The 27,022-nt window shown below is 59.6% G+C and overlaps 4 protein-coding genes across 9 annotated transcripts in view; 2 read left to right on the top strand and 2 right to left on the bottom strand.

The window, feature by feature from the left end:
- FBXL20 (F-box and leucine rich repeat protein 20) overlaps window positions 1-8,396 on the top strand; it is a 43,172-nt gene extending 34,776 nt beyond the window's left edge. For all 6 annotated transcript variants that reach the window (XM_075171557.1, XM_075171553.1, XM_075171554.1 and 3 more), the window contains 6 exons: window positions 302-432; window positions 1,867-1,927; window positions 2,466-2,510; window positions 3,603-3,659; window positions 4,703-4,915; window positions 5,805-8,396. In XM_075171557.1, coding sequence (XP_075027658.1) covers window positions 302-432; window positions 1,867-1,927; window positions 2,466-2,510; window positions 3,603-3,659; window positions 4,703-4,915; window positions 5,805-5,912 — 615 coding nt within the window. In that variant the 3' untranslated portion in view covers window positions 5,913-8,396. The remainder of the gene's footprint in view (window positions 1-301; window positions 433-1,866; window positions 1,928-2,465; window positions 2,511-3,602; window positions 3,660-4,702; window positions 4,916-5,804) is intronic.
- A 3,224-nt stretch (window positions 8,397-11,620) lies between these two features.
- LOC142091801 (transcription factor CP2-like protein 1) lies at window positions 11,621-15,463 on the bottom strand. The gene is made up of 15 exons (XM_075171155.1): window positions 15,381-15,463; window positions 15,137-15,288; window positions 14,983-15,056; window positions 14,259-14,484; window positions 14,075-14,181; window positions 13,813-13,965; window positions 13,420-13,530; window positions 13,236-13,333; window positions 13,109-13,163; window positions 12,884-12,977; window positions 12,707-12,797; window positions 12,503-12,582; window positions 12,283-12,428; window positions 12,038-12,089; window positions 11,621-11,964 (listed from the first exon to the last, which is right to left on the bottom strand). Exons 1-15 carry the CDS (start codon window positions 15,461-15,463, stop codon window positions 11,927-11,929), a joined length of 1,560 nt encoding a protein of 519 aa, XP_075027256.1. The 3' UTR covers window positions 11,621-11,926.
- Window positions 15,464-16,495: 1,032 nt separating this feature from the next.
- STAC2 (SH3 and cysteine rich domain 2) lies at window positions 16,496-19,953 on the top strand. Its single transcript, XM_075171873.1, has 11 exons — window positions 16,496-16,579; window positions 17,062-17,254; window positions 17,343-17,440; window positions 17,752-17,833; window positions 17,947-18,044; window positions 18,121-18,190; window positions 18,283-18,332; window positions 18,604-18,701; window positions 18,800-18,851; window positions 19,010-19,147; window positions 19,274-19,953. The coding sequence occupies exons 1-11, from the start codon at window positions 16,496-16,498 to the stop codon at window positions 19,367-19,369; spliced, it is 1,059 nt and encodes a 352-aa protein (XP_075027974.1). The 3' UTR covers window positions 19,370-19,953.
- Window positions 19,954-21,829: 1,876 nt separating this feature from the next.
- On the bottom strand, window positions 21,830-24,901 carry RPL19 (ribosomal protein L19). Its single transcript, XM_075171550.1, has 6 exons — window positions 24,653-24,901; window positions 24,103-24,209; window positions 23,531-23,653; window positions 23,171-23,291; window positions 22,723-22,833; window positions 21,830-22,020 (listed from the first exon to the last, which is right to left on the bottom strand). The coding sequence occupies exons 1-6, from the start codon at window positions 24,655-24,657 to the stop codon at window positions 21,897-21,899; spliced, it is 591 nt and encodes a 196-aa protein (XP_075027651.1). The 5' UTR covers window positions 24,658-24,901; the 3' UTR covers window positions 21,830-21,896.
- Window positions 24,902-27,022: the final 2,121 nt, after the last annotated feature.

Here is a 27,022-nt window from a genome sequence, read left to right as displayed (position 1 = left end):
GGCAAGAGACCGAGTCTAGGCCTGCTGCTGCCGTGCCTTCCCCCATCGCTCACGTGGCCCAAGCTCAGAAACATTTCCCTGCATGTGGAATCACTTTCCGAATGTTTACAAGTCACTTCAATGTGGCTTATCCTGTTTCAGCTGCTCCAGTGAAATAGTTGAATGCATTTTTGGGTTGAAAGAAGCATAACTTGGCCTCAGTCATGTGGCTGGTTGGAAGTCTGAGAAGGAAAATATGCAGTGCCTTGCACCTCCACCTACGTTGTTATGGCTTGTGATGTTGTTATTGTTTTTCTCGTAGCAAATAACAGATGATGGTCTCATTACAATATGCAGAGGATGCCACAAGTTACAATCCTTGTGTGCTTCAGGCTGCTCTAACATTACAGATGCCATCTTGAACGCCCTGGGACAGAACTGCCCAAGGCTTAGGTAAGTTTTCACTGCAGTTACCCGAGCTCCAGTGACCCGTTGCGTGTTGAGCAAAGGATCGTGGTGACAAGGTCACGTAATATTTGAGCCACTTTAGACTCTGAAGGTCTTTCTGAAAGTGCATCTTGTATCACTGAGTTTTTTCCAGGCATTTGCTGTGGGATGATCGTAGTTTTACCCAAACTTCTGGTTTTAAACTTGTGCAAGTAAAACAGTGGTAAAAGAGCTCCATGCCGTGGTGGTGTGCGCTGCCAATAGACTTGCTCAGTAGCAGTCTCCTTTTACACCATTGTGTATCTACTTTTGTTCTTTTATGAAAAACAGTTGAGGTTAGGTTACTTTTGTATTGAGAACTGAAAACACATTTAAACAACATTGTTTCCTCCTGACATGTGACGTTAACAGGGTTTTCATGATGATTTTGTAGCGGATGGAATTTGTGCTAACTTTCACTCTGCTTGACAGAGTGGGCTTCCAGTGACATCTCTGCAGGTGCTTGCTGCTTTATTTTTTAAGACTTCTTTTTTAATTAGGACAAGTTTCTTCAGGAAGACTTCGCTATAATTCAGAAAATGGCCAGGTGCAGAAAGAAGAGACAGTTTTATTACCTAACATCTGTAACAGCTGAGTGCCCTTTTTTAAATGGCATAAAATACATGTCTGCCAGGGGAAAAAAAAACACAACTGTTTTCTGTGATAAGCTCATTTAAAGAATTCTGGGTACAAAGTGCAGCATACAAGTGTATGGAAACCAGTTTTGAAAGAGGAAGGTAAAACATGATTTTGGTTTCAAATGGTTTCTGCGTTTACGTTCAGCTTCAGCTTTACAGTATTAAGTTCCATATGGTAAAATGCATAATGCACTTTAGGCAAGTTGGCTTTCTTTTCTATAAAGGTAGATAAATACGTTAACATTGTGAAGCAAACCTCTGTAGAGCTGCAGTAACTGTCTGCCAGAAAGTTTATCTGTTGTCACAGAAGCAAGCAGTTCGCCTCTTAAAAGACTTCAGACTCTTCTATCATGGCATTAAATATTTGTTCTTTCATGCCCATCTGCCAGGTTGTCACACCCCTTTTCACAATGAGATCTGTATTTTGGTGGAAACCAGAGAGAGCACTTGGGGAGGTTGTGGAGTGTCCAGCAATGAAGGGTTTTAAGAGCACCTTAGTCCAACATTTGTCGGATAGACCTCCCCGCCTTGTAGCGGGGTGCGGACTGGATGACTCTTGGAGTTCCCTTTTAGCCTGACTTCTTTTTTTCTTTCCCTGTGACCTACACTCAGGTATAGAGGGTGGATGCTCTGTGCAAATTATCCTCTCAGAGAGCACAGCCTAAACCGGGTCAAACTTTTCTGGGTTGCTGGAAGCTTTTAATGAAACACTCTGAAAAGCAAAATGACTCCACCATGGTTATTATAAATTCTTTCTGTGCAGAATATTAGAAGTTGCAAGGTGTTCTCAACTAACAGATGTGGGCTTTACCACTCTAGCTAGGGTAAGTGCTCATTTCTGCTTTTTCATCAAGTATCTTGGCTTTCTTTTTGTGATAGATATGAACAAACAGTACCTTTCTTTTGAATGTAGATTTTTGTAATGCTTTTGATCTCGACGTTTAAGTGGAAGCTAAGTTAGAAAAATTAGGTTGTATGTAATCTTTGGCATTGTCCTGACCCACACATCTAAGAGGATGTGCATCCAAACTACATGAAATGTTAAATACTTGAGAGTTACAAACTTTACTGTTTGTTTTTTCTAGATTAATCTGTGTTCTATACAACTGACCCTGAATTTAACCTCCTTTACTTTCTATAAATAAAAAAACTCGGTGCCTTTAAATGAGTGAAATTGCTAGATTTCCTTTACTATATTTGGTGGTGTTTGTAAAGAAGCAGCAAGCTTTCCTTTCAGTCACTATGTTTCGTGGAGGAAAAGCCTTCATTTTTCAGAAAGGACTGTTTTATTGTAGTTGTGTTTATATTTGCTGTCTGAACTTTGCACTTAGTTTGTGTGTTCGATCTTTCGTTTGTTCCTAGAACTGCCATGAGCTTGAAAAAATGGACCTGGAAGAGTGCGTCCAGGTAGGAGGTGCCACCTCTGGCTGTTATTTTTTTTAGCACAGTCACAGCAGTGTGGAAAGATTGTGAAAAAGTAGATTGTCTCAAAATCAGAACTTGATGTAGAATCCTGAGCAAGAAGATTGGATATATTTGGATAAGAAAATACTGCTTTTGTAGTAAGATCTCTGCATAAGGCAAGCGGAGGTTTGTGCTACATAGATTGCTAGAAATACTGAAAGTTACCTCTGTTTTGAAAAAACGTAGCCGGTTTGTTTGAACACCAATGATTTTATAGAGGACATGGCCACAACTTGAAAAACTGGGGTGCCCATGCTACCATTAGCCTTCCCCAAAGGCAGTGGGATGTAATGTAATGAGTCTGTTAATGTTGAATCTCTTACAACCCTGTGCTGCAGCTGCCTCTCTTAGTTTTAAGAAGGTCTCTCATATATATACACACTGTTCTGTAGGGTATGTGCCATAAGCTGATAACCATTTCAAGGTAGCATTTACAGGGGAAAATAGTTGAATTTACTCAAGATGCCGTGAAAAATCTCTAACCCTAAGGATAGATTTGAAATCGTTTCACATAAAGACAGTGGAGATAACAGGATTTTGCTTCCTGCCATGAGAACAGCGTGACCCCAGTATTCTGTACTTCCTGATGTTTACAGGGCAGAAATTCAGGAGATCACAAGAGGAAATTACAGTAGTCCAGACAGGAAGTGATTTAAAGTTAACCCAAAAAAGGAAGAAGAAAAATTGGGCTGTGTCCTTGGGCTGACTGCATTGAACAAAGACAGCCCAGCAAGTTCCCTTCTGAATGCTTTTCGATTAGAAAGTCCATTGTGTTGAGTCTCTTTCTTCCTGAAGAATAAAGAGGAACAATTCGGCAATCCAAGCTCTTACAAGGGGATTTGAACACCTCTTGTACTTTCAGAGACAAACATTTAGGAGTCATTGGGGTGTTGAAGAGGTCTGCTCACTTGCTTCCCTTAATTGTGAGCTTATTTCATGAGAGCTAGGCAAAAGTTTGCAGTCTTTCTTTCGGAGGGAGGAAAAAAGTCCTTGTGCAAAGCACCCAGCATGAAAGGGCTTTTTCTTTTTTTCCAGATAACAGACAGTACACTAATCCAGCTTTCCATACACTGTCCACGGCTTCAGGTTCTGGTGAGTATTATAAGTGAGACTTTCAGCATTTTCTTTCTATAAACAAAGGGATTTTAAGCACTACCCGTGGGGATTTGTCTCTTTGACTTCATAGACATGTTGCGAAGGCTTGGAAGAATTCAGCTAGAAACTTGACCCCGAAGAACCTATTGTCCCTCCCCTACTGCTAGCATTAATCCTACGCCAAGCACCCACAGCTGATAGGACACTGGATTCTCCTGGTACCAGCCTCTGGCTGTCCTCAGCAAGCCTAGCAGAATGTCTGCAAAGCGGGCTGTCAGTCCGTCTGTAGGGGAGGAGACTGCAGCCCCTCTCATCTTAGTATGGAGCTGGAAAGCTTGCTGGCTTTGGAAAGCAATGTTCCTCGTGGTCTAAATTTCTGGGAATTTAGGTGGTCTCCTCTGCGTCGCTGTGTGTACTGCTCCGTTGTCGTCATGAGAAAACCTGTCCTGGGAGGTGGGGGGATGCAGTTGGTGGGTTCTCCTGTGCAGCCATTCCTTCTGCACGCTGTGTCCCTCAGCAAAGCCACAGGCTGATGCTATGTCCTAGCTCAAGCCCTGTTTCCTCCTCGAGAACTTTTCAGATGCAACCCCCCAAAAAAAAGTAGATGACATTGTATTTCTGCTGGTTCCTGGACCCAGTGACAGGGTCCTTTCCATGATGTGTAAGGCCACAGATTTTACAAAGGTGGTTTCTTCGATAGCAGAGGCATTTATTCTGTTTCTGTGCCGTCTTGTCTCCTGGCCCTGTGGATCTCATCCTTCAGCAGCTGCCTTTCCTGCTGCACTTCAGCTGTGAGTTTTGCCCTTGCAGGCACGTTAGTCGTTGGAGGCCCGCGGAGCCCCGTGCCTGGAGCCTGAAACTCAGCAGTGGCTCCAGCGCAAGGAGAGACTACAGACCCGTCCAAAACACCAGTGTGGCAAACCAGTCCAATCTTAGGAAATATGGGCCATCTTCTCCCTTGTCCCACAGTGCTCCCCGGCAGGGTGTTGGCTTCTGCTTGCCGATGGCAGAGGCTGCTAACTTGCTCTGTTTGGATGCAGAGTTTGTCCCACTGTGAGCTGATCACGGACGACGGGATTCGTCACTTGGGAAACGGCGCCTGCGCACACGACCGCTTGGAGGTGATCGAGCTGGACAACTGCCCTTTGATCACGGACGCCTCCCTGGAGCACCTGAAAAGCTGCCACAGCTTGGAGAGGATAGAACTGTACGACTGTCAGCAAATCACGCGGGCAGGGATCAAGAGACTCAGGGTAAAAGAAAAAAATTAAAACACTGCTAAGGCTGTGACTTTAACACTTTATCCCGTGAGGAGGGAGGGAGGGCTGAGGTTTCAGATTCCTCATGATCTGGTGCTTATTCTTAAAAGTATTGTGAGAACCATAAGCTATGAAATTAAAAGCTGTCCTGTACTTAGAAGAGTGAACGCTAGCTGGTAGGGAAGAGAGATAATTGCTGTGGCCGCTGAGTAGTAGCAGAAAGGAACAGAGGAGACCCAGCGTGCAAGTGCTCATTTTACAGGCGTTCATACGTGACAGTGCTCTTCTAAACGGGACCAAGAGTTGGTGCCACAGCAAAAGTGTAGCATGGCACCTCCTCTTGACTACTTTATACGCTCAGCGTAGATTGTAGTGCACTTTATACTTCCCATATAAGTAACTCAAGCTAATCCTGTAATAGAGGCAGTCTGCTGTAGGGGATGTTGTCCTTGTGAGTGGGACAGAGCCAGGGCTGCTCTGTCACCCGCTGCCGGTCATCTAAGGCACTCTGTGTCCCAGTGATTCCCTCCTGAGTCTCCTCCTTCATCTGTAAAAGAGGAGTAATGATAACTTTTATTTGCAAAGAGAACACGGATCCATACAGTTAGATGTTGTTCTGTTCCCCGTGGCTACCACAGGATTAATGGGGAGGAAAGCGCGTAATTTTTTCTTACTCCCCGTAACTCTGTTTTCCGGTAACAGAAAGAACTTGCTAATCCACAGTCTGTGGGGAAATCACGCTGGTGAACTGGAAGAGTTCGACTCTAGTTCTTATGCGTGTGTTAGTTTGTAGTCTGAAGACAAGTAAGCCAGGCCTATTTCAACTTTGACTCTTGCGCTGCCGCTACCCTTGTCACTTCACACGTTGTGTTTGTCTTTTCAGACCCATTTACCCAATATTAAAGTCCATGCCTACTTCGCGCCTGTGACTCCACCTCCTTCGGTCGGGGGCAGCAGACAACGCTTCTGCAGATGTTGCATCATCCTATGACACTGGAAGTGGTCATCCTTGCAAACTGAGTATTTAATTACACTTGTAGAATTACGGCGGACACCAGTATCTTCAAGGAAAGCGATACCAGTGTCATTTGCAAGGGCCAGTGAGCAGGGCTGTGGTGCCAGGCCCCTGTAGCCACCCATACACATGCATATACACACCCCACCTGTTCCAGCAAACTGGTGAACTCTGCAGTACGGGAGCTGGAGCTGTGTTGGCGTTTTCTGTAGGTGGATTGGTATAATTCTGAACCATTCCTACTGGGCATGCTCAGATGAAATCATTGCGGTAAGGAGGGGAGGTTTTTGCGAACCCAGAATGACTGTTGCTGCTGTTGAGGTTGGAATAGTAACTGAAATCCTTTGAAATGGGGAGAGGGGGAGAGGAAAGGAACATGCTTTAACCCTGCATCCGTTGTCCAGAAGAAAAAAAAGAAAACAAGCCTGAAAATCCCAACAAGTTTTGTGTCCATTTTTCAGTGAGGGAGTGAAACAGCAGCTGTTGTGAGACATGATTTACTTGTGCTTCTCTGCTTCCCGGTCCCTGCTGACCACCCTGAGCATGCTCACATTGAAGGTTCATCTGTTTCTTCTGTGTTCTGTAGCATCCAGCTCAGAGGCTTCCTAGGTTGTTGTGATATAGCTTGAAATCTGTAATGTCAGGCTCAGTTTTTTCACCCTCCCTACATCCTGCTTTTTTTACAGATTTCTAATTCAGTAATCTTTTGAGATTTACCAAACAAAAGTTATGAATCAATAATTTAAATTTAAAAAAAGGTACTTCTTACCGTTAGAAGCCTGAGCCTGTAATGATCTGTTTGGAAGATTTTTAAATGGCAAGTGAGCTGCGCTACAGGCTAGGCTCTTGTAGGCTTCTTGGCCTTTTTTTATCAGCGATTGGGTGTCCGAATTTGTTTTGCATTTCAGGTTTTATCCCAGTGACAAGAATATAACTCTTGATGTAGGGAAAAAGTTACAGTCTCTGTTCCAGTGACTGTAAGTTCCCTACTCCTGCTGTCCTTTCCCTCCAACCCTTCATCCTGCCCCCAAGGAAAAGCAAAGTAGAAGCTTTTTGCTTGTTGCCCTGATCAAGAAATAATGACTTGCTAATGGAAGCGGGAGGAACAGCAGGCCTGAAAACACGCCCTTGATTATTGTCACGTTGTTGTACACTGAGGTGCGAGCGCTGGGTGATTTTGCTGACTTTTGCGTCTTCCGCAGGTAAGTGTCTTGCCCCGGAGAAGGAACCATCTGAATGAAATGGGGGTTTGCCATGTGCCAGTCCTTCCCAGCTGTCAGGGTGTCTTCATAGCACCTGGGTTTGAGGCATTTCAGGCAGGATTAGCCCAGGTGCTTCAGAGAAGTGTAGACAGCCTGGGCCAGCTCTGTGAACTCCGGGTTCCTTGATGCTGGCAGTTCCAGATGCCCAGTATGAAACATGTGAACAGATGGGCAGACGCCAAGGGTTTAATGGGGCAGAACTTGGTCAAACTCTAACAGGTTTGTGGAGGACGAGCTGACGTGTAAGTAATTGCGCTCTTCCTGCCGTCTGCACCCCGGGATGGAAGGGAGCGCACGTGTTTATGGATGGTTCCCAGCTGACTGAGACGGAGAGGAGCAAGTCTGTTAATCATCCTAGCTGCTAGCAGCCAAGGAAGTGGTGCTTCACCTTTATGCTGAAGAATCTTACGATGGGGAAGAGCGGGGTGCAGCACGAGGAATGGCTATTTTAGGGTCCCAGGGGCTTGTTTTTTCACTGTGGGTTTGCTTTGAGGACAGCGTGTTGCTTCCCAACCCTCTGATAGCTATTCAGGCAGTCAGAGGGGTCACTTAGTACCACCGAAGCTGTGTCCCCTTCATCTACAACCGAAATTTTCCCAACCCATCTGTATATGCTTAACAAAGTCTTGCAGATGCACAGTCTGCTGGGAGGAAATCCAGTATGCTGTGTTTAAAAGGATACTGTCAATTCCTTTCCTGTAGATTGCTTTTAATCAGTTATATTTATTCAAATCCTCTTTAGCGCTGTGGATTCTCTCTCTCCTCAACGAGCATGTTCCTATACTTCATTTGCAGAACTCCTTTCTCCGATTTTCAGGGTGGCAGAAGATATGGTGCTTCCCATGGTAACAGACTGACTCCGAACGGGCGGGTGTGCCTGGGGCAGCACCCGGCGATCACAGTATTTGCACAACTCTGGGAAGAACACTTGGTTTAGTTTGTACTGTGGCAGGGGAGAGCTAAAATGGATTTGCAAGCCAGGGTGTAGTTGGCTGACTGATTTCTTTGTAACAGAGCAGAGTTTTCAAGGGAAAACTCAAGAATACAGAACCCAAAGCATTTTTTTTTTTCCAAACAGGGTGACAGCGTTAAGGTAGCTCAAACTACTTGACAGTGTCCTTTTAAGTCAATTATCCGTCTTCAAATGGACTCTTCCTTATGTTTGTATTTATAAATACCAATAAACACCATTTTCCAAGCCGTGTCTTACTAGAAGAATACCTTTGTAGAGCAAAAAACCCTCCTGCACGTGGCAGGGTACCGGACATGGGCTGTGTTTGGGAACGCTGTTTCTGCTCTGCAGAGGGTGACTAGCTGAGCTGGAGGAGTGCTAGGTGCTGGGTCGGGCGCTGGCCCTGGGTTTGAGGTGGTGGCTGCAGAAGGCTTCAAGCACTGAGATTCAGGGCCCATCCTTTAGAGGAATGGCTTTGTGCTGTCGTTTTGAGGGGTAAGTGATGCAAAATGGTGGCTCTACTGAAAGGTTCAGTGAGGAACAAGCCCTGACCGAAAATCAAATCAATTTGCAAGCTCCCTACTTGTGCCAAATGCATCTTTTCCAGCCTCTGCACTAGACTGGCTGGACAAGGCAGATCAGGTCCTTGATTTGAGACCGTGACTGTTCTCTGGACATTGGCCCTTCCCTTGCCCTCCCTTGGGAACCCGCGTGCACCCCAGAACCCCCTGTGGAAGTTGTGTCCCACGGTCGTAGAGCGGAGGCTGGACCGCGTGGTACCACCTCGAAAAGTGTTTTGCTGTAACCGCCTTTCGGCACCTTACCCAGCCAGGTAGCGCAGCCCCGTGAGTGCCCTGGCCGTGAGTGCCCTGGCCTCGACCTGCGCTTGGACTTCACGAGCAGAGGGGTGGAGAGGCGAAGGGACCTCTCTAGCGAAATAGCCCGAGACCTTCTGGACTAGTGCTGTTGAGATCCTCCCGGGAGGTGGTGTGAGGAGATCTAATGCAACCAAAAATTGGGCTTTTCTGGTCTTTTGAAACACACAGCAGCACTTTTTATCCCAATTCTGTGACCGTTCCGGATGAGGATGAGAATGTGGCAAGTGTAACATGCTGTCACAATGGTTATTTAAAACAAAAACTTTAACAAATTCCTATTTTCTAAACATCATTGTAATTTCTTTTTTTTTTTATTTTACTCTGAATGTGTTGTTCATGGCTGGCCCATGGTGTCATGGTTTTTGGGTTGGTTTTTTTTTTGGGGGGGGGGGGGGAGGGTGGACGGGAGATCAGTATGACAAGGTTCTTCGCTACAGTGTCCCGTGGTGGGGGTTGTGCCCCGAGAATGAGGTTTAAAATACCTTGTCCTCTTCTGATGAAGGATTGCGTGGTTGGGGGGGTTGGGGGGTTTTTGGTTTGTTTGGGGTTTTTTTTCCTGTTTTGCCTTGTTTTCTGGCATCCAAGCAAGCTGTGCGAGGTCTCTGTTCTCTCCGCACTGAAGGCGGGCAGGGGCACCCAGCTCCACTCACAGCTGCCGAGGTCCCCGTGCTGCAGCTTAGGGAGTTGCATGGGGCCAAAAAAAAGAGGGGGGGGGGAGAAGCCACTTTCCTCTTTCATTCAAAGCTTCGGTCCGTGCTCGGGCAGCCTGTGCCGTCCCTGCCCGGCCCCTCGCCCCCCCCTTGGGTTGCACCCCGGGGACCGCTCCCGGGTGGCTGCCGACTGCTCGGCAGCCCCGGCGGCTGCTGTCACCAGGGCCCCCGTTCAGAGGGGACATCTCGGCACAGGGTCCCGTCACCGGGGACACCTCGTCTGGCCCCCGCTCCCCCGGCGCTGCCCTGCAGCTCCGGCTGTCGCGGTGAGTCGGGCGGCTCGGCAGAGCCGGGCCGCGCTGCCCCTGCCGCAGCCGGCGGTGCGTGCGCTCCGGGCCGGCCGCTGGCCCCTCGCTTGCACCGGGGTTTGGAGGTTGGGGTTTTTTAAGAGAGGAGGAAATCCATCCCCTGCTCTCACCCGCCGGTGGCACCGCGGGGCCGGCCAGGCTGTGCCAGCCCCTGCCCTGCCCCGGGAGGGCACGCAGGCTGCGGGGGGGGGCCGTGGAAATGCCACCCTCTGCCAGCAACCCCGCACCCCCCAGCACCCTGCCTTTCCCCGGGGCTCTTCGTGCTGCAGCCGCAAACCTTCCTCCACCCCGAAGGTGCCTGGGAGCTCGCCTTGGTTCTCCCCCTGGCCACAGGCCCCAGCCGTTATCTCAGTGTCTGCTAAAACGGGGTTATTCCCCCTCCTCTATGCAACCCCAGTGTTCAGTGTTCTCGTCCTCCAGCTCCTTTCCCATCTCGCTGCTTGGCCCAGCTGGTGCAGGACCCGTGGGTCGGCGTGGGGGCTGCTGTGCCCACGGACCCCCGTGCTGGGGGGTAGGGCTGGCCGCCTCGGTGTTTTTAACGTATTTTTAAACTCGGGTGGGCTCACGATGTCTGTTCAGTCTGATGTACTGGACACACGAGCTGGAACCTTGTCATATGCTCCCTTGATTATATATATATATTATAGAGAGAGCTGTAAAATATTATTTTAATGATATTGTAATCTGTGCTTTCCTTGACACTGTGTGGATATAATAATGCCATTAACTAAAAGTAAATATATATATATATGTAGCTAAGTTGTCCCTCGTCTGTGTGAACACTGTACGCGATCTGCAGGGGGGCAGTGAGGGTCCGGCGGCGGAGGGGACGGTCGGGAAAGGCCTCGGGACCGAGCTCCGGCTCCCCTCGGCAGTGAGTGTTTTGGGGAGGGTCGTGGGTGTTCCCTTCTCCCCACCCTGGGTCCAGCAGTGGGTCCGCAGGCCCCTGGCTGTCTCCGCCGTCCCCTCTGTCTGTGTTTGCCAACACCCTGATCTCGGACCCGGTCTGGGGGATGTCCCAGTGCCCTCCCTGCTTCTCGCCCGCGTCCTCCGGCTCCTCTCGCTCCCCATCCTTCCTCTCTGGGGAAACCTGCCGCCGGCTTGTTTATCCCAAACCCGTCCTTTGCCCTGTGAGTCGTTTCCTCCCGAAGGCGTCCCCCGTCTCGCTTCACCACCCGGCCCTGCCCTCCGTGCCAGCAGCGGCCGCACCGGATGGTGCTTGGGGAAAGGACTCGGTGTTAAAAATAACCCGTTCCCCGAGCCATAAATGCAGAAATGAGGCTTTACTGGGTTTTGCCAGCTGGGGCTGCCCGGGCTCTGTGCCTCGGCCGGCTCCGTCCCTGCGGGGTGGGGCAGGACCTGCTCTGCCCGGGCTCCCTCCGCGCTGACCCAAGGACTGCCGGGGGCTCCCGGGGAAGAGGGGCTGTCCCCGTGCCCGGCCCCGCTCCCCAACCTGGCCCAGGGGCTCCTCGAGGCCACGGGGCTGCTCCCACCCCGCAGTGGGTGCAGGACCCCTGGGGACCCCTCGCCCAAACCCCAGCGGGCGCCGCAGGGACGAGGCCGTGCTCGGGGCTGGCTCTCTCCGTCCTTTAATACGAAACAGGGACGAGGCGAAGGCGACACGGTGGGTGCAGGGATGCAGCCGCCATCAGCACAGGGAGAAAGGGAGAGCAGCGAGCCGGGCCGGGACCCCTTCCTCTCGCCCCTCTGCAGGAGGGGTCTGTCGAGCCCGGCAGGCACAGAGGGAGGGCGAACGGCGCTTGCAGGGTGGGCTCTTGGGGACGGTGCCAGCCTCGGGCTCCTCTCTCCATCCCCGCACAGCTCACTCCAGCACCGGCAGATCTCCCTTCCCAGGGATGATGCAGCTCCGGGGCCGGGTCCTACCGCAGCACCAGGCGATACCCCTCCGGGCCATGCGCTGCCCAGGGACGCGGCTCAGCCGGGGCCATCGTCCCCTGCCCCGCTCTGCCTGCCCGTGGCCACTGCGTTACCTTTGCTGACAGCCACCATGAAGCACGTCTCGTCCAGGAGGTTCCTGATCATCTGTGGGGCCGCGGGGTGAGGTGAGGGGGGCCAGGCTGGGGGTGCGTGTCCCATCCCGGAGCCTGGACCCCCGTCCCGCTGCAGCGAGGGGCACCCACGGGGGCTGAGCCTCGCTGGGAGCAGGCTGGGGACCCTGAGGGGCCGGGATGGCTGCAGGGTCCAGCACCGCCCCGGTGTCCCCCCTGGTCCTTACCATGTCGCTGACGAGGATGTGGATGCCGGAGGGTCCCTGCCGGGAGACCCGCTGGATCTGGCCCACGGGCAGCCCCAGCAGCTCGGCCAGCTTCCCGGTCAGCTCGGCCGCCGTCAGCTCCTCCAGGTGCACCTCCTGGTACAGCCCTGGGACGGGACGGGACGAGGACGGGGAGGGGGCAGTGATTGCAGACCCTCCGTCCCCACGCCGCCCCCCGTACCTGAGCATCCATCCTCCGCACCCTCGGCCCCGCCGGCGGGCTCCCGCGACACGTAGAGGGTCAGCCGGGGACGTGGGCACCTGCGGAGGCAGAGAGGGGTCTGGCGGGGGGCGCAGGATCCGGCCGGGCACCACCGTCACCGCGGAGGCTCCCGGGGGTCCCCGGAAGGAGGCAGCGCCGTGCCCCGCGGATGTCCGAGCCCACCTGCCCGTCAGCGCGTTGCAGAGGCGGATGCCGTCGGGGGCTCCGCAGATCTGGATCAGGTCCCTGCGGGAGAGCTTCAGCAGGTCGGCGCCTGCGGACAGGGGGGCTCAGGGGGGGTCACAGCCGCGGGGGCTGGCTCTGCCCCCCGCCCCAGCTCCAGGCTGCCCGCGGCCTCACCTGCGAAGCTGGCGAAGATGCGGGCGTAGGCGGAGAAGCGGCGCTTGTGCAGCCACTGCTGCGTCTCCAGGGGGGATGCGCAGGGGCTCAGCGCCTGCCGGCGGCGGGAGCGGAGCCTCAGCCGGGGCATGAACCAAGCGGGCACGTTCTCAGCCCAGCCGGCCTCTCGTGGGGGGCCATGGGGGGCTACAGGGGGGCACGAGGCTGCACCCATGGCACCCTCACCTCTCCAGGACTCTCCACGGGGCTCTCGGCAGCGCAGGAGGGCGACGCACACACCCTGCGGGGAAAGGGGCCGGGGCTGAGCAGGGGACCCCAGCGTGGGGTGGGGGTCTGGGGGGGTTCCACTTACCTCTCCGGGCTCAGCAGCTTGAAGGGGTGAGGAGATGGCAGCCCCGGGGTGCCTGGGGAGCTGTTGGGTGCACCCAGCGCGTCCGGCCACGGGGCGCACTGAGGATGGAGGGAGGGGGTCAGGGGGTGCAGGGTCCCGGGGGGCACCCTGACCCACAGGGAAGGGTGCCAGGGCCGGGTCCCACCTCGGCCAGCACGGTGCTCTCGTAGGCCGGCTGGAATTTCTCCCGCTCCGGCGCCGGCTGCTTCTCCACCTTCTCCCGGTCCGTCTTCTGCTTCCTGTCCGCCCCCTTGGGCTGCGCCGGGGGCCGTGAGCGCGGCCCCGGGACCACCGCCACGGCGGCCGGCGGGGACCCCGGACCCCTGGGATCCCAGAGCCCCGGGGACCCAGACCCCTGAGGCGCCCAGACCCCTGGGGTGCTCAGACCTCCATGCACCCACCCCCCACCATGGCACCCACCCCCCGTGCATCCAGCCCCCCGGAGTGCTGCAGCGGGTGCTGCCCCATGCTCAGAGCGGGGTTTGCCAGCAACGGGGGGCACCGGTCGCCCTGGGGTCACTGGTGCCCCCCCCAATACCTTGAACACCTTGACGAGGCAGCTGGCAGAATGGAGGTGCTCGGGGGGGTCCCCCTTGCCCCCCACCCCGAAGGTGTCGATCTGGATGCGGAAGGGGACGCCTTTCTCCCCCCCGTTCTTCCGCAGCGTGAACTCGGTGCTGATGCAGTGAACCTGGCCGGGGACAGAGGGGTCGGGGGCGGCCGCCGTGGCTCCCCCAGCCCTCCCCCACCCCCCCAGCCCCCCGCAACCCCTCCAGCCCCCGGCCAGACCTGGCTCCCACCTGCACGAAGACGGACGTCCGCCTCGAGGGGTCCCAGAGGAACTCCACCGTGTTGAGCAGCGTGGGGTGGATTTGGGGTTCGAGGATGCCGACGGAGACGGGGATGTCTGCGGGAGGGGGGTGAGCACGGCCCCCCGCAGCCCCCCAGCCCCTCCCCAGCCCCCCGCCCGCCACCGGCACTCACCGATGTCGAGGATGCGATCGCCCGGGCGGCTCCACCGCCAGCCCTCCAGCTGCTGCTGCTCCGAGTACTGCAGCCGCCGGTCGTGGAAGACCACCCGCACCACGCTCTGCGCAGCAGGATCAGGCCCGAGCCACCAGCCACGGCTGCGGGCTGAGCCCACGGCCACGGCCCCTCGCCCCGCGGGGAGACGGGGCTGAGCTGGGGCTGAGCTGGGGCTGAGCTGGGGCTGGACCGGGGTTGAGCTGGGGCTGGACTGAGGCTGAGCTGGGGCTGAGCTGGGGCTGGACCAGGACTAAGCTGGGACTGAACTGGGGCTGAGCTGGGGCTGGACCGGGGCTGAGCTGGGGCTGAGCTGGGGCTGGACCAGGGCTGAGCTGGGGCTGAGCTGGGGCTGGACCAGGACTAAGCTGGGACTGAACTGGGGCTGAGCTGGGGCTGGACCGGGGTTGAGCTGGGGCTGGACTGAGGCTGAGCTGGGGCTGGACCAGGACTAAGCTGGGACTGGACCAGGACTAAATTGGGGCTGAACTGGGGCTGAGCTGGGGCTGGACCAGGGCTGAGCTGGGGCTGGACCTGGGCTGAGCTGGGGCTGAGCTGGGGCTAAACTGGGACTGAACTGGGACTGAACTGGGGCTGAACTGGGACTTCAGGACAGAGCTTTGCCCCAGAGTTTGCCCCGAGGCTTCACGCCAGGTTTTTGGGGGGGTCCCCACCACCGTCTCACCTTGAGCATCCTCCGTCCCTCCCCGCCGGGGTCCACCCGGGGGTTCCCCATCATGCGGATCTCATACGACTGCCCTGCGGAGGGGAGGGGGGCAAAAGTGGGTGCTGAGCGCCCAGAGAGGGCGTCCCACCCCCCCGGGGTGCCCCCAGCTCACCCTGGTTGAGGTAGGTGAGGGTCTCCTCGTGGTGCCGGACGGCAGGAGAAGTGGGGGCGCAGAGCACGTACTGGAAAGCCGGGCAGGGGGGCTGCGAGGTGGAGATGCCGTTGGGTTCCTCCTGCTTCAGGTAGGGCAGCACGGGGGGGTCCCTGCGAGAAACACCCCCCACCCCCCGGGAGAGTGGGCACTCAGCTGTGCCTCAGTTTCCCCAAAAGAGATGTTTTAGGATGGGGGGGCATACCTGAGCAGCCCAGGGCTGGAGATGGGGTACATCTCCCCAGGACTGGACCAGTAATGGTCAGGTTGACCATGCCAGAAGAGCATGGTGGGGGTGTCCAACGGCGAGGGGGGGGGGACACGCGCACACAGACACAGGGTGACAGCAGGGAGGGACAGCTTAGTGTCCCCCCCACACTTTTATAGGCGCAGGGAGGGATGGCGAAAGCGGAGTTGGCCCAGTTTGGTCCAGTTTGGGGAGGGAGTTGACAGTAAATAGTGGGGTGGGGGGTGCCCCCCCCGTGTTTGTTGTTAATACAAAGTGGGGGGGGACGACACATGGGGCTGTTCCCGGCGGCGCTCCGGCCGGTTCCCAGCCGGCTGGAGCCCCCCCCGGGAACAGCCCCGTGTGTCCCCCCCTCCAGCCATGCCCTGTCCCCTTGTCCCAGCCCAGCCAAGGACATCTACCCCCCCCTTGTCCCCCCCCCAGCCATTCCAGTCCTCCCTGTCCAGGGCGAGAAGCCAAGGCCGCCCTGTGCCAGCCCCCGCGGTCCCCGCTGCATTTTAATTCGCTCAGATTTGGCTCATTTTGGGCAGAAAAAGGGGGGTTTGCTCATGTAGGGCACTGTCCCCCCTCCCCCGGGTGTCGATGGAGGGGTATGGGGTGTTAAGGGGGGGGGATATTGGTGCTGCCCCCCACTCCTTGGGTGTTGGGGGGGTGAGTGGAGTGTCAAAGGGGGAGGGTCCATGGGTGCTCCCCCCCCAAGGGTGCAAACGGGGGGGTCTATGGGTGCTGCCCCCCCGCGGGGGCAATGGGGGGGGACATGAGCGCAGACCCCGCCCGGGATATCGGGGGGGAGAAATGGGTGCTGCCCCCCAAGTGTCAATGGGGGGGTCCATGGGTGCTGCCCGCCCCGGGCTGCCAATGGGGGGGTTCCTCCAGTGCCCCCCCCGTATGCGACGCCTCATGATGGGGGGGCAAGCCCCGCCCTAGGGGGGCCGGCAGCCAATGGGCAGCCAACGATTAGCATATCTCTCCATCCCCCCCCGGTGGGGAGGGGCCGGCGGCAGCTCGAGCGCGGCGCTGTCGTGACCGGGTCGCGGCGCTGTCGCGACAGCGGGGGGGGGCGTGGCGGGCGCATGACGGAGCCGCTCGGGGAGAGCGAACCGGCGGGCCCCCCCGAGCCGCCCCCCGCCGGCCCCGGGGCCGGGCACGGCAGCAAGGTACGGGGGGGGAGTGGGCACCGGGGGGTTCTGTGCACGGGGGGGTGTGAGTGGGCACCGGCGGGGGGGGGGTGCGTGCACCGGGGGGGTGACCGTGCACCCTGTCCCGGGCGCTTTCAGCCGCTTTGGGGTGTCGCTGGGGGGCTTCAGCCCCGGAGCTGCCCCGGCCCCCCCGCTGCCCCCCACCCCGGCGCCGCTGACCGGGGTCCCCGGCCGGACTGGGCTGGTGCAGCGGGGGGGCCCCTCCCGGGGTCCCTGCCATCCCTGAGAGGGGGGTCCCTGCCACCCTTTGCGGGGTCCCCTCGGCCCTTCGGGGTCCCTGCCATCCCTAAGGGGGGCGGTCCCTGCCACTCTTTGCGGGGTCCCCCCGGCACCTCCCGGGGTCCCTGCCATCCCTAAGCGGGGGGTCCCTGCCACCCTTTGCGGGGTCCCCCTGGCCCCTTCGGGGTTCATTGCCCCCCCTGGGGGGGTCCCTCCGGCAGATGCAGCGGCTGAAGCGGTCGCTGTCCCTCCGGACGCTGCTGCGGAGCAAGAGCGTGGAGAGCCTCTTCCCGCGGCCGGGCGGGGGGGTGCAGGGCCCCGGGACCCCCCCGTCCCCCCCGCGGACACACGGCTTCCAGCAGTACGTCTTCAAGAAGCATTGCCCCTGCGAGCTGTGCCGGCAGCTCATCGCGGGTGGGTGCCTGGGGGAGGGTGGGGGGGTGAGGGGGGGTGGGGGGGGCAGCCCCTGCCCCTGGCCGTGACCCCCCCTCGCTGCCTGCAGGCAACTCGCGGCAGGGCCTGCGGTGCAAGGCGTGCAAGGCCGGCGTGCACCTCTGGTGCTCCGAGGGGATCTCACACCAGCAGTGCCCCGGCAAGACGGTACGTGCTGCGGGGGGGGACACAGCCCTGCCAGCCCCCCCCAACCCCCTGCCACAGCCCTGTCCCCTGGGGGGGGGCTGCAGGCACCGGGGCGCGTGGCTGCGCACACGCGTGTGCAGCGGGATGCGTGCCCACGGGCGTGTGTGGGCAGAGAGATGTCGGCGCGTGTGCAAGCACACACCCCCCATGCCCACGGGGGTCCCCGGCCCCGGGGGCACACTCAGTCCCAGCACCTCCCCAGCACCCCAGCTCTGCCCCCCACCCCGTGCTGGGTGCCCCTTTTCCCCAAACCCCCTGTTTTTTTTCCCCAGGCCATCTCTTTCCGCCGCAATTTCAGCTCGCCCCTGCTGCTGCCGGAGCAGGGGGGCTCCGCGCAGGGCTCGCCCCCCCCAGGTGAGCCCCCTGCCCTGGCTGCACCACGGAGCCAGCCTGCACCCGGCATGGGGTGCACCCTCTCCCCGGGGTGCAGGCTGGGGGGGCCCTGACACCCCCCGTCCCCCCCGCAGACCCCAGCGCGAGGGTGGACCCGGTGTACGAGGCGCTGCGGTTCGGCACCTCCCTGGCACACGGTGCCGGCCCCACGGAGCTGCCCCCCGGCATCCAGGTACCCCCCAGAACTGGGGAGGGGTGGGGGGCACTGTGGGGGTGTGGGACCCCCCCGAGCCCTCCCTGTGCTCTAGGGTGAGAAGGCGGCAGCCGGGGAGGAGAGCGGGGACGCCCCGAGCAGCGCAGGGAGCCCGAGCGGCAGCGGTAAGGGGGTGGCGTTGGGGTGGGGGCCAGGGTGGGGGCCCAACTGGGGGGGTCAGGGCTGACTCTGTCCCCCTGTCCGTCTGTCTCAGCAGCTGTCACCCCAGCAGAGAGGGACAGTGTGGAGAAGAGCCCCGGGCAGCAGGTGGGGGTCTGGGGGGGGGCAGGATGGGGAGGAAGGGTGGGACGGGGGGGGCTCGGGTGATGCACCGGAGCCGTGGGGCAGAGGGATGGGGCTGTGGGGCAGAGGGATGGGGTGTTGGAAGGGGGCTGTGGGGCAGAGGGATGGGGTGTTGGAAGGGGGCTGTGGGGCAGAGGGATGGGGCCGTGGGGCAGAGGGATGGGGCTGTGGGGCAGAGGGATGGGACACTGGCAGAGGGTGGGGGGCCGTGGGGCAGGGCTGGCTGTGTCCGCAGGCTGCCCGGCGGCCGGCGCGGCGGGACGGGGCGCCCATGTTCTCCTACGTGGCTCTCTACAAGTTCGTGCCCCAGGAGCACCAGGACCTGGCGCTGCAGTGAGTGGGGAGGGGGTCGGCGGGGTGGGGGGGGCCGGACCCACGGGGGCAGCAGAGGGACGACATCCCCACGTTGCCCCACGCCTCTCTCCCCCCAGGCCCGGGGACAGGGTCACGCTGGTGGATGACTCCAACGAGGACTGGTGGAAGGTCAGGGGGGGCTGTGGGGCCGGGGGGTCTCGGGGGGACCACGCCAGAGTGGCCGGGAGCCCGGGGGCCAGTGCTGGTTCGCAGCCCTGCTGCATGCCAGGGTGGCCACTGGTGCAGCGAGTGCGGGGGGTCTCAGCCGCCGCTCGGCCACGTCGCAGGGGAAGGTGGGCGACCGGCTGGGCTTCTTCCCGGCCAACTTCGTGCAGCGCGTCCGTCCCGGCGAGAGCGTCTGGAGGAGCTGCCGGGCCGTGCAGGGCGACAAGGAGCAGGGGCGCATGAGCCTCAGGGAGAACCAGGTAGGGGGGTCCCCGCCGGTGCCAGCACTTGCTGCTCTGGGGTGCACCGAGTTGGGTCCGTCGTCGTCGGGGCGATGCCAGGGCTGTGCCCAACTGCCCATCCATCTGTCTGTCTGCCCGTCCCAGATCTGCGTCGGTGTGGGCAGGACCCAGGGCCTTGTCCGGGTGACCAGCGGGAGGAAGCGGGGGCTGGTCCCCGCTGAGGCGCTGACCGAGATCTGAGGGGCAGCATCCAGCCCCCACCGGTGTCCCCGTCCCCATCCCGGCCTCTCCACCTCCCCTGGATCACCGCACCTCAGGAAGCCCCGTCCGGGCGGTACTTGACCCCCCCAGCCGTGCCCAGGGCCTGTCCCCAGTGTCCCCATCGCTCGGGGTCCGGCCCGAGGCACATGCTTGGCTGGCAGGGGACAGGGGACACAGGGGTGGCCCCCAGGGTGGCACTGCCCACAGACGGGGCACCCACACGGCGGCTCCTAAACCCCCATGTCTGCCAGTCGGCGTGTGCAGACGTGGTGTGCATGGCGGGGGGGGGCGTGCATGGCAGCGTGGGTGTGCAAATCCCCGTGCGAACACCAGGGCAGACGCCCGTGCACGCGCGGGTGCAGCTCCGCACGCACACTCCAGAGCCACACACGCCTGTATCTGTGCACTAACACACGCGTGTGCAGCCCCACACGCACGTGCCCTGCCCGGCTGCCGCGCGCTCGGCTCGCCCAAGCAATAACCCCCGTGCCCGGGCAGCGCCCGGCCCCGCTCCCGGGATGCTCCAGCCCAAGATCCTAAATTAAACGCTGCTGCTGCCGCGGTGTTGGTGCCACCAGGTCATTTTTCTGCGCCGGCCGGAGGAGCTTTGGTGCTGCCGTGTGTCCGGGCAGAGGGGGTGTGGATGGTCCCCCCCGAGTGCTGCCGGGGTGCCCGTCCCCTTGGCTTGGTGCCATCCCCGTGGGGTACCACGTGCCACCCACCGTGGACACCAGGGCTTTTTTCTGGCCGCGTGAGTCACGCCGTGCCCGGCTGCGGTGAGTCACCGTCGGTGGAGCCAGCAGCAGGGCCAAGGACGGAGCAGGCGCGGGGGGCACGTTGGGGTGTCCTGGCACAGGGGGGTGATGCGTGGGGACATGGTGCGTGGGCATGGCATGGCGCGCACACCGGGCACCAGCGGCAACCGGCCCCTCCAGTCCTGTGCCCAGGTGGTCCCATCACATGTGTGATGAGGTGGGAGGGTCTCAGCTGTGTTTCCTGTGGGTGGGGACACCCCCCACCCGGCTTATAAAGCCCCGGCTGGCCCCAGGGGTGGTGCAGAGCTTGTGGGGGTGTGCTGTCCCCTGGGGAGGCTGTCCCCATCTGTCCCCGCAGTGTGGAGGGCCCCCAGTGTGGGGATGGCAGCGCCTGCCCGTGTGGGTTTGGTAAGGAGCTGCTTGGGTGAGTGGGGGGTGTCTGGAGGGGCTGGACCTGATTGGGGGGGTTCCCTGGTGTGAGCTCTGGCCCCAGCTACCTCACGCCTGGGGGTGTGCAGACCCCCCGCCCCTTCCCAACCCAGCCCTGTCTGTCCTTCCCCTCTGCGAGTCCTGCCCTGCTCGGTGCCGTCCTGGCGCTGCTCCCGGCTGAGCTCCGAGGGCTGCCTGAGGGGCTGACGGGGCGGCTGTGGGAGCAGAGCCCCCCCAGAAGCTTCCCCTGGCACTCAGCCCTGGCCTGGGGTGTGGGGGCTGCAGCGTGTCCCCCTGCTTGGTGGTCTGCAGCAGGGCTGGGGACCTGCTCTCCTTCAGGGCCTGCTCCTGAGGGTGCTGGCTCTGGCACGTGCAGCCAGAAGCCCCTCCCGGGGCTGTACCCCCACCCTGGGCATCTTGGCACCGTTTGCTTGATGGGCATCAGGGACACATCGGTGCCTTCGGCTGCCCCCCCCAGCCCCGAGGCCACCGCAGTTGGCTCCTTCCCTGGCTGAATTGCATCAGGTCACCCCTGGACTCGGCTGCGAGCGGGTTGGGGGTTTTGGCCATTAAGGGGGGGCTGAGGGCTCTGTGCCCATGCCTAGCCCAGCTCTGCCATCGGCCACCTCCCGTCGGGGTGCAGTGACTCGCTGGGGTGTCTGGGGCCCAGCCAGGCCCTTTCCTGGGGGTTTAGGGTGGGGCCAAGGCGCTCGTCGGCCCCCAAGCCCTCCTGCCCCCTCCGGCGGGGGACCCAGCTGGAGTCGCTGCCGAGCAGGGACGTGCCCAAGGCCCAGCCCGGCCCCCGAGGAGCTGCTGCCTGTCCCTGGGCCCGGGAGCCACGGGGAAGGGCTCCGGGGTGCGGCGGGCGGCCCCCAGACCCCTCTTCTCCCGCCAGAGCTGCGCTGTGTCTGTGGCCCTGCTCGGCAGGGAGAAGGCGGCCGCGGCTGCGCGCAGAAGAGCTGCGGGTGCAGGAACCGGGCTCTGCCCGCAGCACCGCCCTCCGCAGCCGGCCCTGGGGCTGCCCGGCCTGGGACGAGGGCCGGTGCGGCAGGACTGGCTCGCTCCGACCACGTTCTCCCTCTGCTGTCGGCCCCGCGGGCTCACCCTCACCCCAGGAACCGCCCGACCGACCCCTCTGGTTCCCAACAAGCAGGGCAGACCCAGCACCACGGCGGGGAGCGGCGGTTCCTTCCCAGCCCTTCCCTCCCAGTTCCAGAAACCCTGGAGAGAGAGCGCACAAGGCTCAGGGGAGGAGTCCTGGATGTGGTGTTTTATTGAATGCTCGTGGATGGAAAACACTATGTACACAAGACAGCCAGCGTTCACTTCTTGGTCTCCTCCTCCTTGGAGAGGGTCTTAATGATCTCCTCCTTCTTGGCTTGCAGGCGTTCCTCACGGCGCTTACGAGCCTCCTTGGTCTTGGACCTGCGAGCTTCGGCCTGGTCACTGCAAGAAGTGAAGAGTTCGTGAATGCGCGGGGATCACCTCAAACCCTTACCGCCAGCCCCGGCCTCCTCTCGCTCCGCAGGATCCTGGTCCACCAAACCAGCCGCTGAAGCGAGCGCAGCTTGGCAGGCTTTGCTCCAGCGCTCACGTGCCGTCCGCAGCCCTAACCGCAGTTCCCAGGGGTGCCGACCTGGTCCTGCTCCCCCCGAGCGAGGACGCTGGGTGCTGCCGCCCTCCCTGCCCCCCGCCGCCGGGCTCTCCGTTCTGCCCGAGGAGGAGCTCTGGTCCTGGCTCGGGGACCGCCCCGTTCGGGCCGGCTGGGGTCAGACATCTTTGCGAGAGACCAAGGTTAAGAGACCGGCTTTTCTACCAAGAACACAGCAGGATTTTGAAATCCACTGGCTCTTACGCTTCCTCACCTCCCCTTGTCAATCATTTACTGATCCAAGTGGCTGGATCAGTGGATCTGCCAGTTTACAGATGCAGGAGCAACTACCGTGTGGAACGCACAAAGCTCTGCGGGATTACGTATTTCTCTGCTTCAAGCCGGCCCTACCCAGTTTTGGTTTGATTCTTCACCAGGGCTCCAGATAGAGCCACCAGCGACAGAAGCCACCTGGAATCACCTGCCTGCAGAGTTATTGAACGAAAATCAATTCTACAACCCGCAAGACCGAAGCTTAAGAGTGAGGCAGCACTTACGCCAAGAGCTTCTTGCGAGCTTTATCTGCCTTGAGCTTGTGGATGTGCTCCATCAGGATCCGCTTGTTCTTGAACACGTTACCCTTGACCTTCAGGTACAGGCTGTGATACCTAACAGAGCAGAACGGAAGGGACTGTAAACGAGGCTGCCCGGGAGATCAAACCACTGCGCAGCTTCCAGACATCCTGCACCCTCCTGGCACCGAGCAGCAATGCACACAAGCGTGCCGTGAGGAGCAGCGTCGCTCTGAAGCTGCTGCACTGGCTCTTCCCTCCTCTGAGCAGGCAGAGCGCTTGCCTGGAGAACTGCCGGGTATTACTCTGAGAGGATTTATGTTCCCCGACCTGCACACCAAGGAGCCGGCTGCAGAAGTTGCATACAGCAAGAAAGGGGCATCTAAGTGTGTGGACACGCGACCCAAAGCTGGACGTGGCACGGCAGGCTTACATATGGCGGTCAATCTTCTTGGACTCCCTGTATCTGCGGAGCAGGCGCCTCAGAATTCGCATCCTCCTCATCCAGGTCACCTTCTCGGGCATACGAGCATTGGCCGTACCCTTTCTCTTACCTAGAGAGGGAAAACAGGATGAGAATGAAGCCAAATTTCTGCAGGTTGAACAACATGCTTTTGCTGGAGTGTTTAATCCTTCTTGTTACTTCAAGAAAACTATTGACATACAAACTGTGTATTTTTTAGGCCCTGCCACAAGACTCTTGGAGATTGTTGCTCAATATAAGCTTGTAGGTGGACCACGTACCGCGGAAAACAGACATTTCTCCAGTTCTCAGAGGGGAGCCAGCACTTACCGATGCCCATGTGCCTGCCCTTCCGGCGGGCCAAGGTGTTCTTCCTGCACCGGGCACGAGAGTGAACGGTCACAGGTTTGCGGATGATCAGACCATCCTTAATCAATTTCCTGATCTGCTGACCTAAAGAAAGAAACTCCATGTTCAACATTTTATGTGCAACGAGAGGACACGTTATTCAAGTACGGACTCTAATCTGGCTTGTGTGAAAAGGATGCAATGCAAAGGATAAGCCCGACCTTCCCCCACGGTGCTATAGTTGCTGTTTTCCCCTCCCATTTCTCCCTCACTAGTTATCTCGGAGGACACCACGTACTAAACCCACTACCAAGAGCTCACCAGGCACCACGTTCTTGTCAGCGCGCTGGGGAACTTTGTAAATCCTGCTGATGGACTCATTTCCACTTTGAAGCGCAAAGCAGTTGCCCAGGTGTCAGAACTTTACCTAAGCCAACCTCATTACTACCTAGCTAGTCAAAAAGCATCTTCCCGTACCCCTGACGCATCCCTTTTCCACAGGGCAACACAAGGCATGCGTAGCACGGCCGTGTCCGTGAGAGATGATTACTTACGCGAGTTGGCGTTGGCGATCTCGTTGGTTTCGTTGGGATCCAGCCAGACCTTTTTTTTGCCGCAGCGCAGGACGCTGGAGGCCAGCCTCTTCTGGAGCCGGAGCATACTGCGGAGAACCACGCACACAGCTCAGCGCCACGCACGCTCCCGCGGCCGGACGGTGCTTTCGCAGCGCCTGAAAGCCCGGGACAGCCCGCGGCGAGTCCGCTGGACGCAAGCCGCGCTGCTGGAACTGCACGGCGGGGAAGGGGGAGCAGCCAAGGGCCGCAGGGCCCGAGAGCAGCGAGGCCGGCCCCACTCTGCGGTCCCCGCCCTCCCTCTGCACCCCTCGGCGCGGGCCCCGGCCGCCATTTCGCCCCCTCCCCAGCGCGCGGCCCCACCGCCATTTTCCCCCGAGGCCTGAGGAGGCCGCAGCCGCCTCACAGAGCCCGGGGCCTCCCCGCAGCGCGGCTGGGAAGCCCCCGCTATTGAGGCCACCCAGCCGGTCACCCCCCTCTCCCCGTCGCTGCCGGGGCAGGCCCGGGGGGGCGGCGGAGCGCTGCCCCTCACCTCATGGCGGCGGCGGCGGCCGGGCGGAGAGGAAGAGGCGGCGGACCTGGCCGCGCCCACAGCCAGCGCCGCGGGGAGCGGCACGTACCACCCCGCGCCCGCCCCGCTCCGTCCCCGCGGCCTCGGAGCGGCCCGAAGCGCGGCGAGAGAAGAGCCGCGGTGGGACTGCGGGTGAGGAGGTCAGACGGGGCGCCGGGGCCCACTCGGGACGTGGGGGAAGAGACGCGTTTCCCTCCCCGCACCGCCCCCCCGCCGTGGGGTGGTACAGCCCGCGCCTGCGCGGCGGGCAGGGCCGGCGGGCTCGGCGCATGCGCGGTGGCGTGGAGGAGGCTGTGGGCAGCACGTGGGTGGTGGGTGAACTGGGAGGGGACTGGGGAGCGCTGGGCCTGAGCTGGGCTGGGGGCCGGGGGCCAGGGCCGCGCCCGGGGGCCGCGCAGGCAGGCCGGGGGGCTGCAGGGAGCTGGGGAGATGCCCCTTCCCCGCCGAGGGCCTGCGTGGGGTGGGCAGCGCTGGGCCGAGGGGCGCCGGGCCCAGCCCTGCCCTCGCCGCAGGCCTCCCCTCGCACCGGGGGCTGCGGGGGATCGTCCCCAGGCCGGGTTCAGGCTCGTTGTTGGACCCGAGGAAACCTGGGCGCTGGTTGTCCCTCCTCACCCTCCCCGCCAGCCCGGGAAGCTGTAGGTTAGGAAGAGTTTTAACATCAGCTTTGTCGCGTTGCTTTTCGTAGCAAGAGGTGGGATCTCTGTTTCTCCAGCATTCATCTGCAGCCATTCCTTGTTTCCCAGAAAGTCACCCCGAAGGGTGGTGTGAATGTCCAGAGGTTGGTGCAGGAGAGTGGTGAGCTGGGATCTCGGATCCTGCTTCGTTTCCACGTGTGGATCAGGTTCCACCTGGTTTGCAGTCATTGGGTTACGGTGCTGCTGAGAAAAGGGGGGCCTTGTGTTTTCCTGTGAAATAATCTATTAACATGTGTGGTAACGGCTGCAGGAGGGGCTGCTGTTGGCAGAGCGTTTTACCTCTCCAGCAATTTGCAGTCGAAGACACAAGTGAGGTCTGGGTGTGTCGGTGGCACCATTTGCAGTTGGAAAACTGAGGCACGGACAGGCTGAGTGGCGTCTCGTGGCTCTCCCAGCCTCCCCAGAAAATGCCGTAATGAGGCTTGAAATCAGCCCAGTGGGAACTGGCGTCCTTCGTGTCGGAGAAACGACCCAGAAAAGTGCTGGAGCCTCTCTAGGAACAGATTGGTGAAGAGTTCTTGGAAGAAGGGAAAGCTTGCAAAATGATAACATATAGATTGTAACTGTCCTAAAACCACAGGAGCTTCTCCGTTACTGAATTCCAACTTTAAAGCAAACTTGTCCAGCGGAAATGTTGCTTTTTAACCACCCCAATGTTAAATAGTGCCCAAATGCATCATTTTGCAGCGATTCTTTTCCTTCCTTCCTTTCAACCGCTGAAGGTTGCGAGTGGTTGGAGAGTGAAAGCCCCCAAAGGCGCCTCGTTAAACACCCAAGACAAGATGCTAACGGTTCCTTTTGAATCTGGCGGCCGTAGCACAGTCAACATATGGCGTGAGAAGAGGAGCCGATGGCAACAGATTTTTGGTTCATTTTGAGAGAAAAACACAGATAAACACAGGCTTTTGCTGTTTAAAAACTGACTCATCATTTTCATAAAACAAACAGCAAAATCTGGAGGCTCCTGAGACAGGAGAGTGGCTGGGTTTTAATTACGGGCCCAGGAGTGGCTCGTGGGTTTTGCTGCTGGAAATCGATGTCCTGTAAAGCTTTTGGCCGGTTGCGTGGGCTGGAGACGGGAGGTTGCACGTGAGACACGGGGGTGCGCGTGTCCCTGAGCCCTGTGGAGGTGTCACCTCGTGCTCCATGCTTTCCAGGGGGGCAGGGATGAAGAGACCGCTCTGGCCCCAAATTCGAGGAGAGGTTTCAGCCCAGGCAGGGATGCTGCTGCTTGTGCACAAGCCCCTCCAGAGAGGTCCGGGGAGATCCGCCATCCTCCTCTGCCTGCTCCGTTGCATCCCGCACTGGACGGGCACGTCCGCAGCTCTGTGCCTGCCGAGCTTGCGCTTGGAGCAGCGGGCAGGGGCAGGGTGGGCGCCCCGCTCCCCCCAGGCGAGCCCCCGCGAGGGGCCGTGCTGGCACGCCGTGCCCCTGGCAGCGCAGGCAGCCGGGGGGGGCCCGGGGAGCAGAGCCCTGGCAGCGGGAAGGGAGAGATGCCGTAATTGCGTTACACTCCCACGCAGCTGCCGGGGAATGGTGCGCTCGCCCTCCGCCTCCGGGCAGGCTCCCTGCTGGCAGGGCCCCCGCTGCCTCTGCCCTGGCACCCTCTCTGCCTCCCCAAAACACCCTCGCCACC

The sequence above is a fragment of the Calonectris borealis genome, chromosome 22, assembly GCF_964195595.1.
Source record: "Calonectris borealis chromosome 22, bCalBor7.hap1.2, whole genome shotgun sequence".
In the NCBI taxonomy this organism is placed as follows: domain Eukaryota; kingdom Metazoa; phylum Chordata; class Aves; order Procellariiformes; family Procellariidae; genus Calonectris; species Calonectris borealis.
This window is presented reverse-complemented; position numbering and strand designations above follow the sequence as displayed.

Excerpts from the sequence above, each read along its gene's own strand:
- LOC142091801 (XM_075171155.1), bottom strand. The coding sequence starts at position 15,463 with ATGCTCTTCTGGCATGGTCAACCTGACCATTACTGGTCCAGTCCTGGG. Across the intron at positions 14,182-14,258 it reads CGATCGCATCCTCGACATCG|ACATCCCCGTCTCCGTCGGC; the intron begins GTGAGTGCCGGT and ends CCCCTCCCGCAG. Across the intron at positions 12,798-12,883 it reads CATCTTCGCCAGCTTCGCAG|GCGCCGACCTGCTGAAGCTC; the intron begins GTGAGGCCGCGG and ends CCCTGTCCGCAG.
- RPL19 (XM_075171550.1), bottom strand. Across the intron at positions 23,654-24,102 it reads GATCGCCAACGCCAACTCGC|GTCAGCAGATCAGGAAATTG; the intron begins GTAAGTAATCAT and ends TTCTTTCTTTAG. Across the intron at positions 22,021-22,722 it reads GCTCGCAAGAAGCTCTTGGC|TGACCAGGCCGAAGCTCGCA; the intron begins GTAAGTGCTGCC and ends CACTTCTTGCAG.
- STAC2 (XM_075171873.1), top strand. The coding sequence starts at position 16,496 with ATGACGGAGCCGCTCGGGGAGAGCGAACCGGCGGGCCCCCCCGAGCCG. Across the intron at positions 17,255-17,342 it reads GTGCCGGCAGCTCATCGCGG|GCAACTCGCGGCAGGGCCTG; the intron begins GTGGGTGCCTGG and ends CGCTGCCTGCAG. Across the intron at positions 19,148-19,273 it reads TGAGCCTCAGGGAGAACCAG|ATCTGCGTCGGTGTGGGCAG; the intron begins GTAGGGGGGTCC and ends TGCCCGTCCCAG.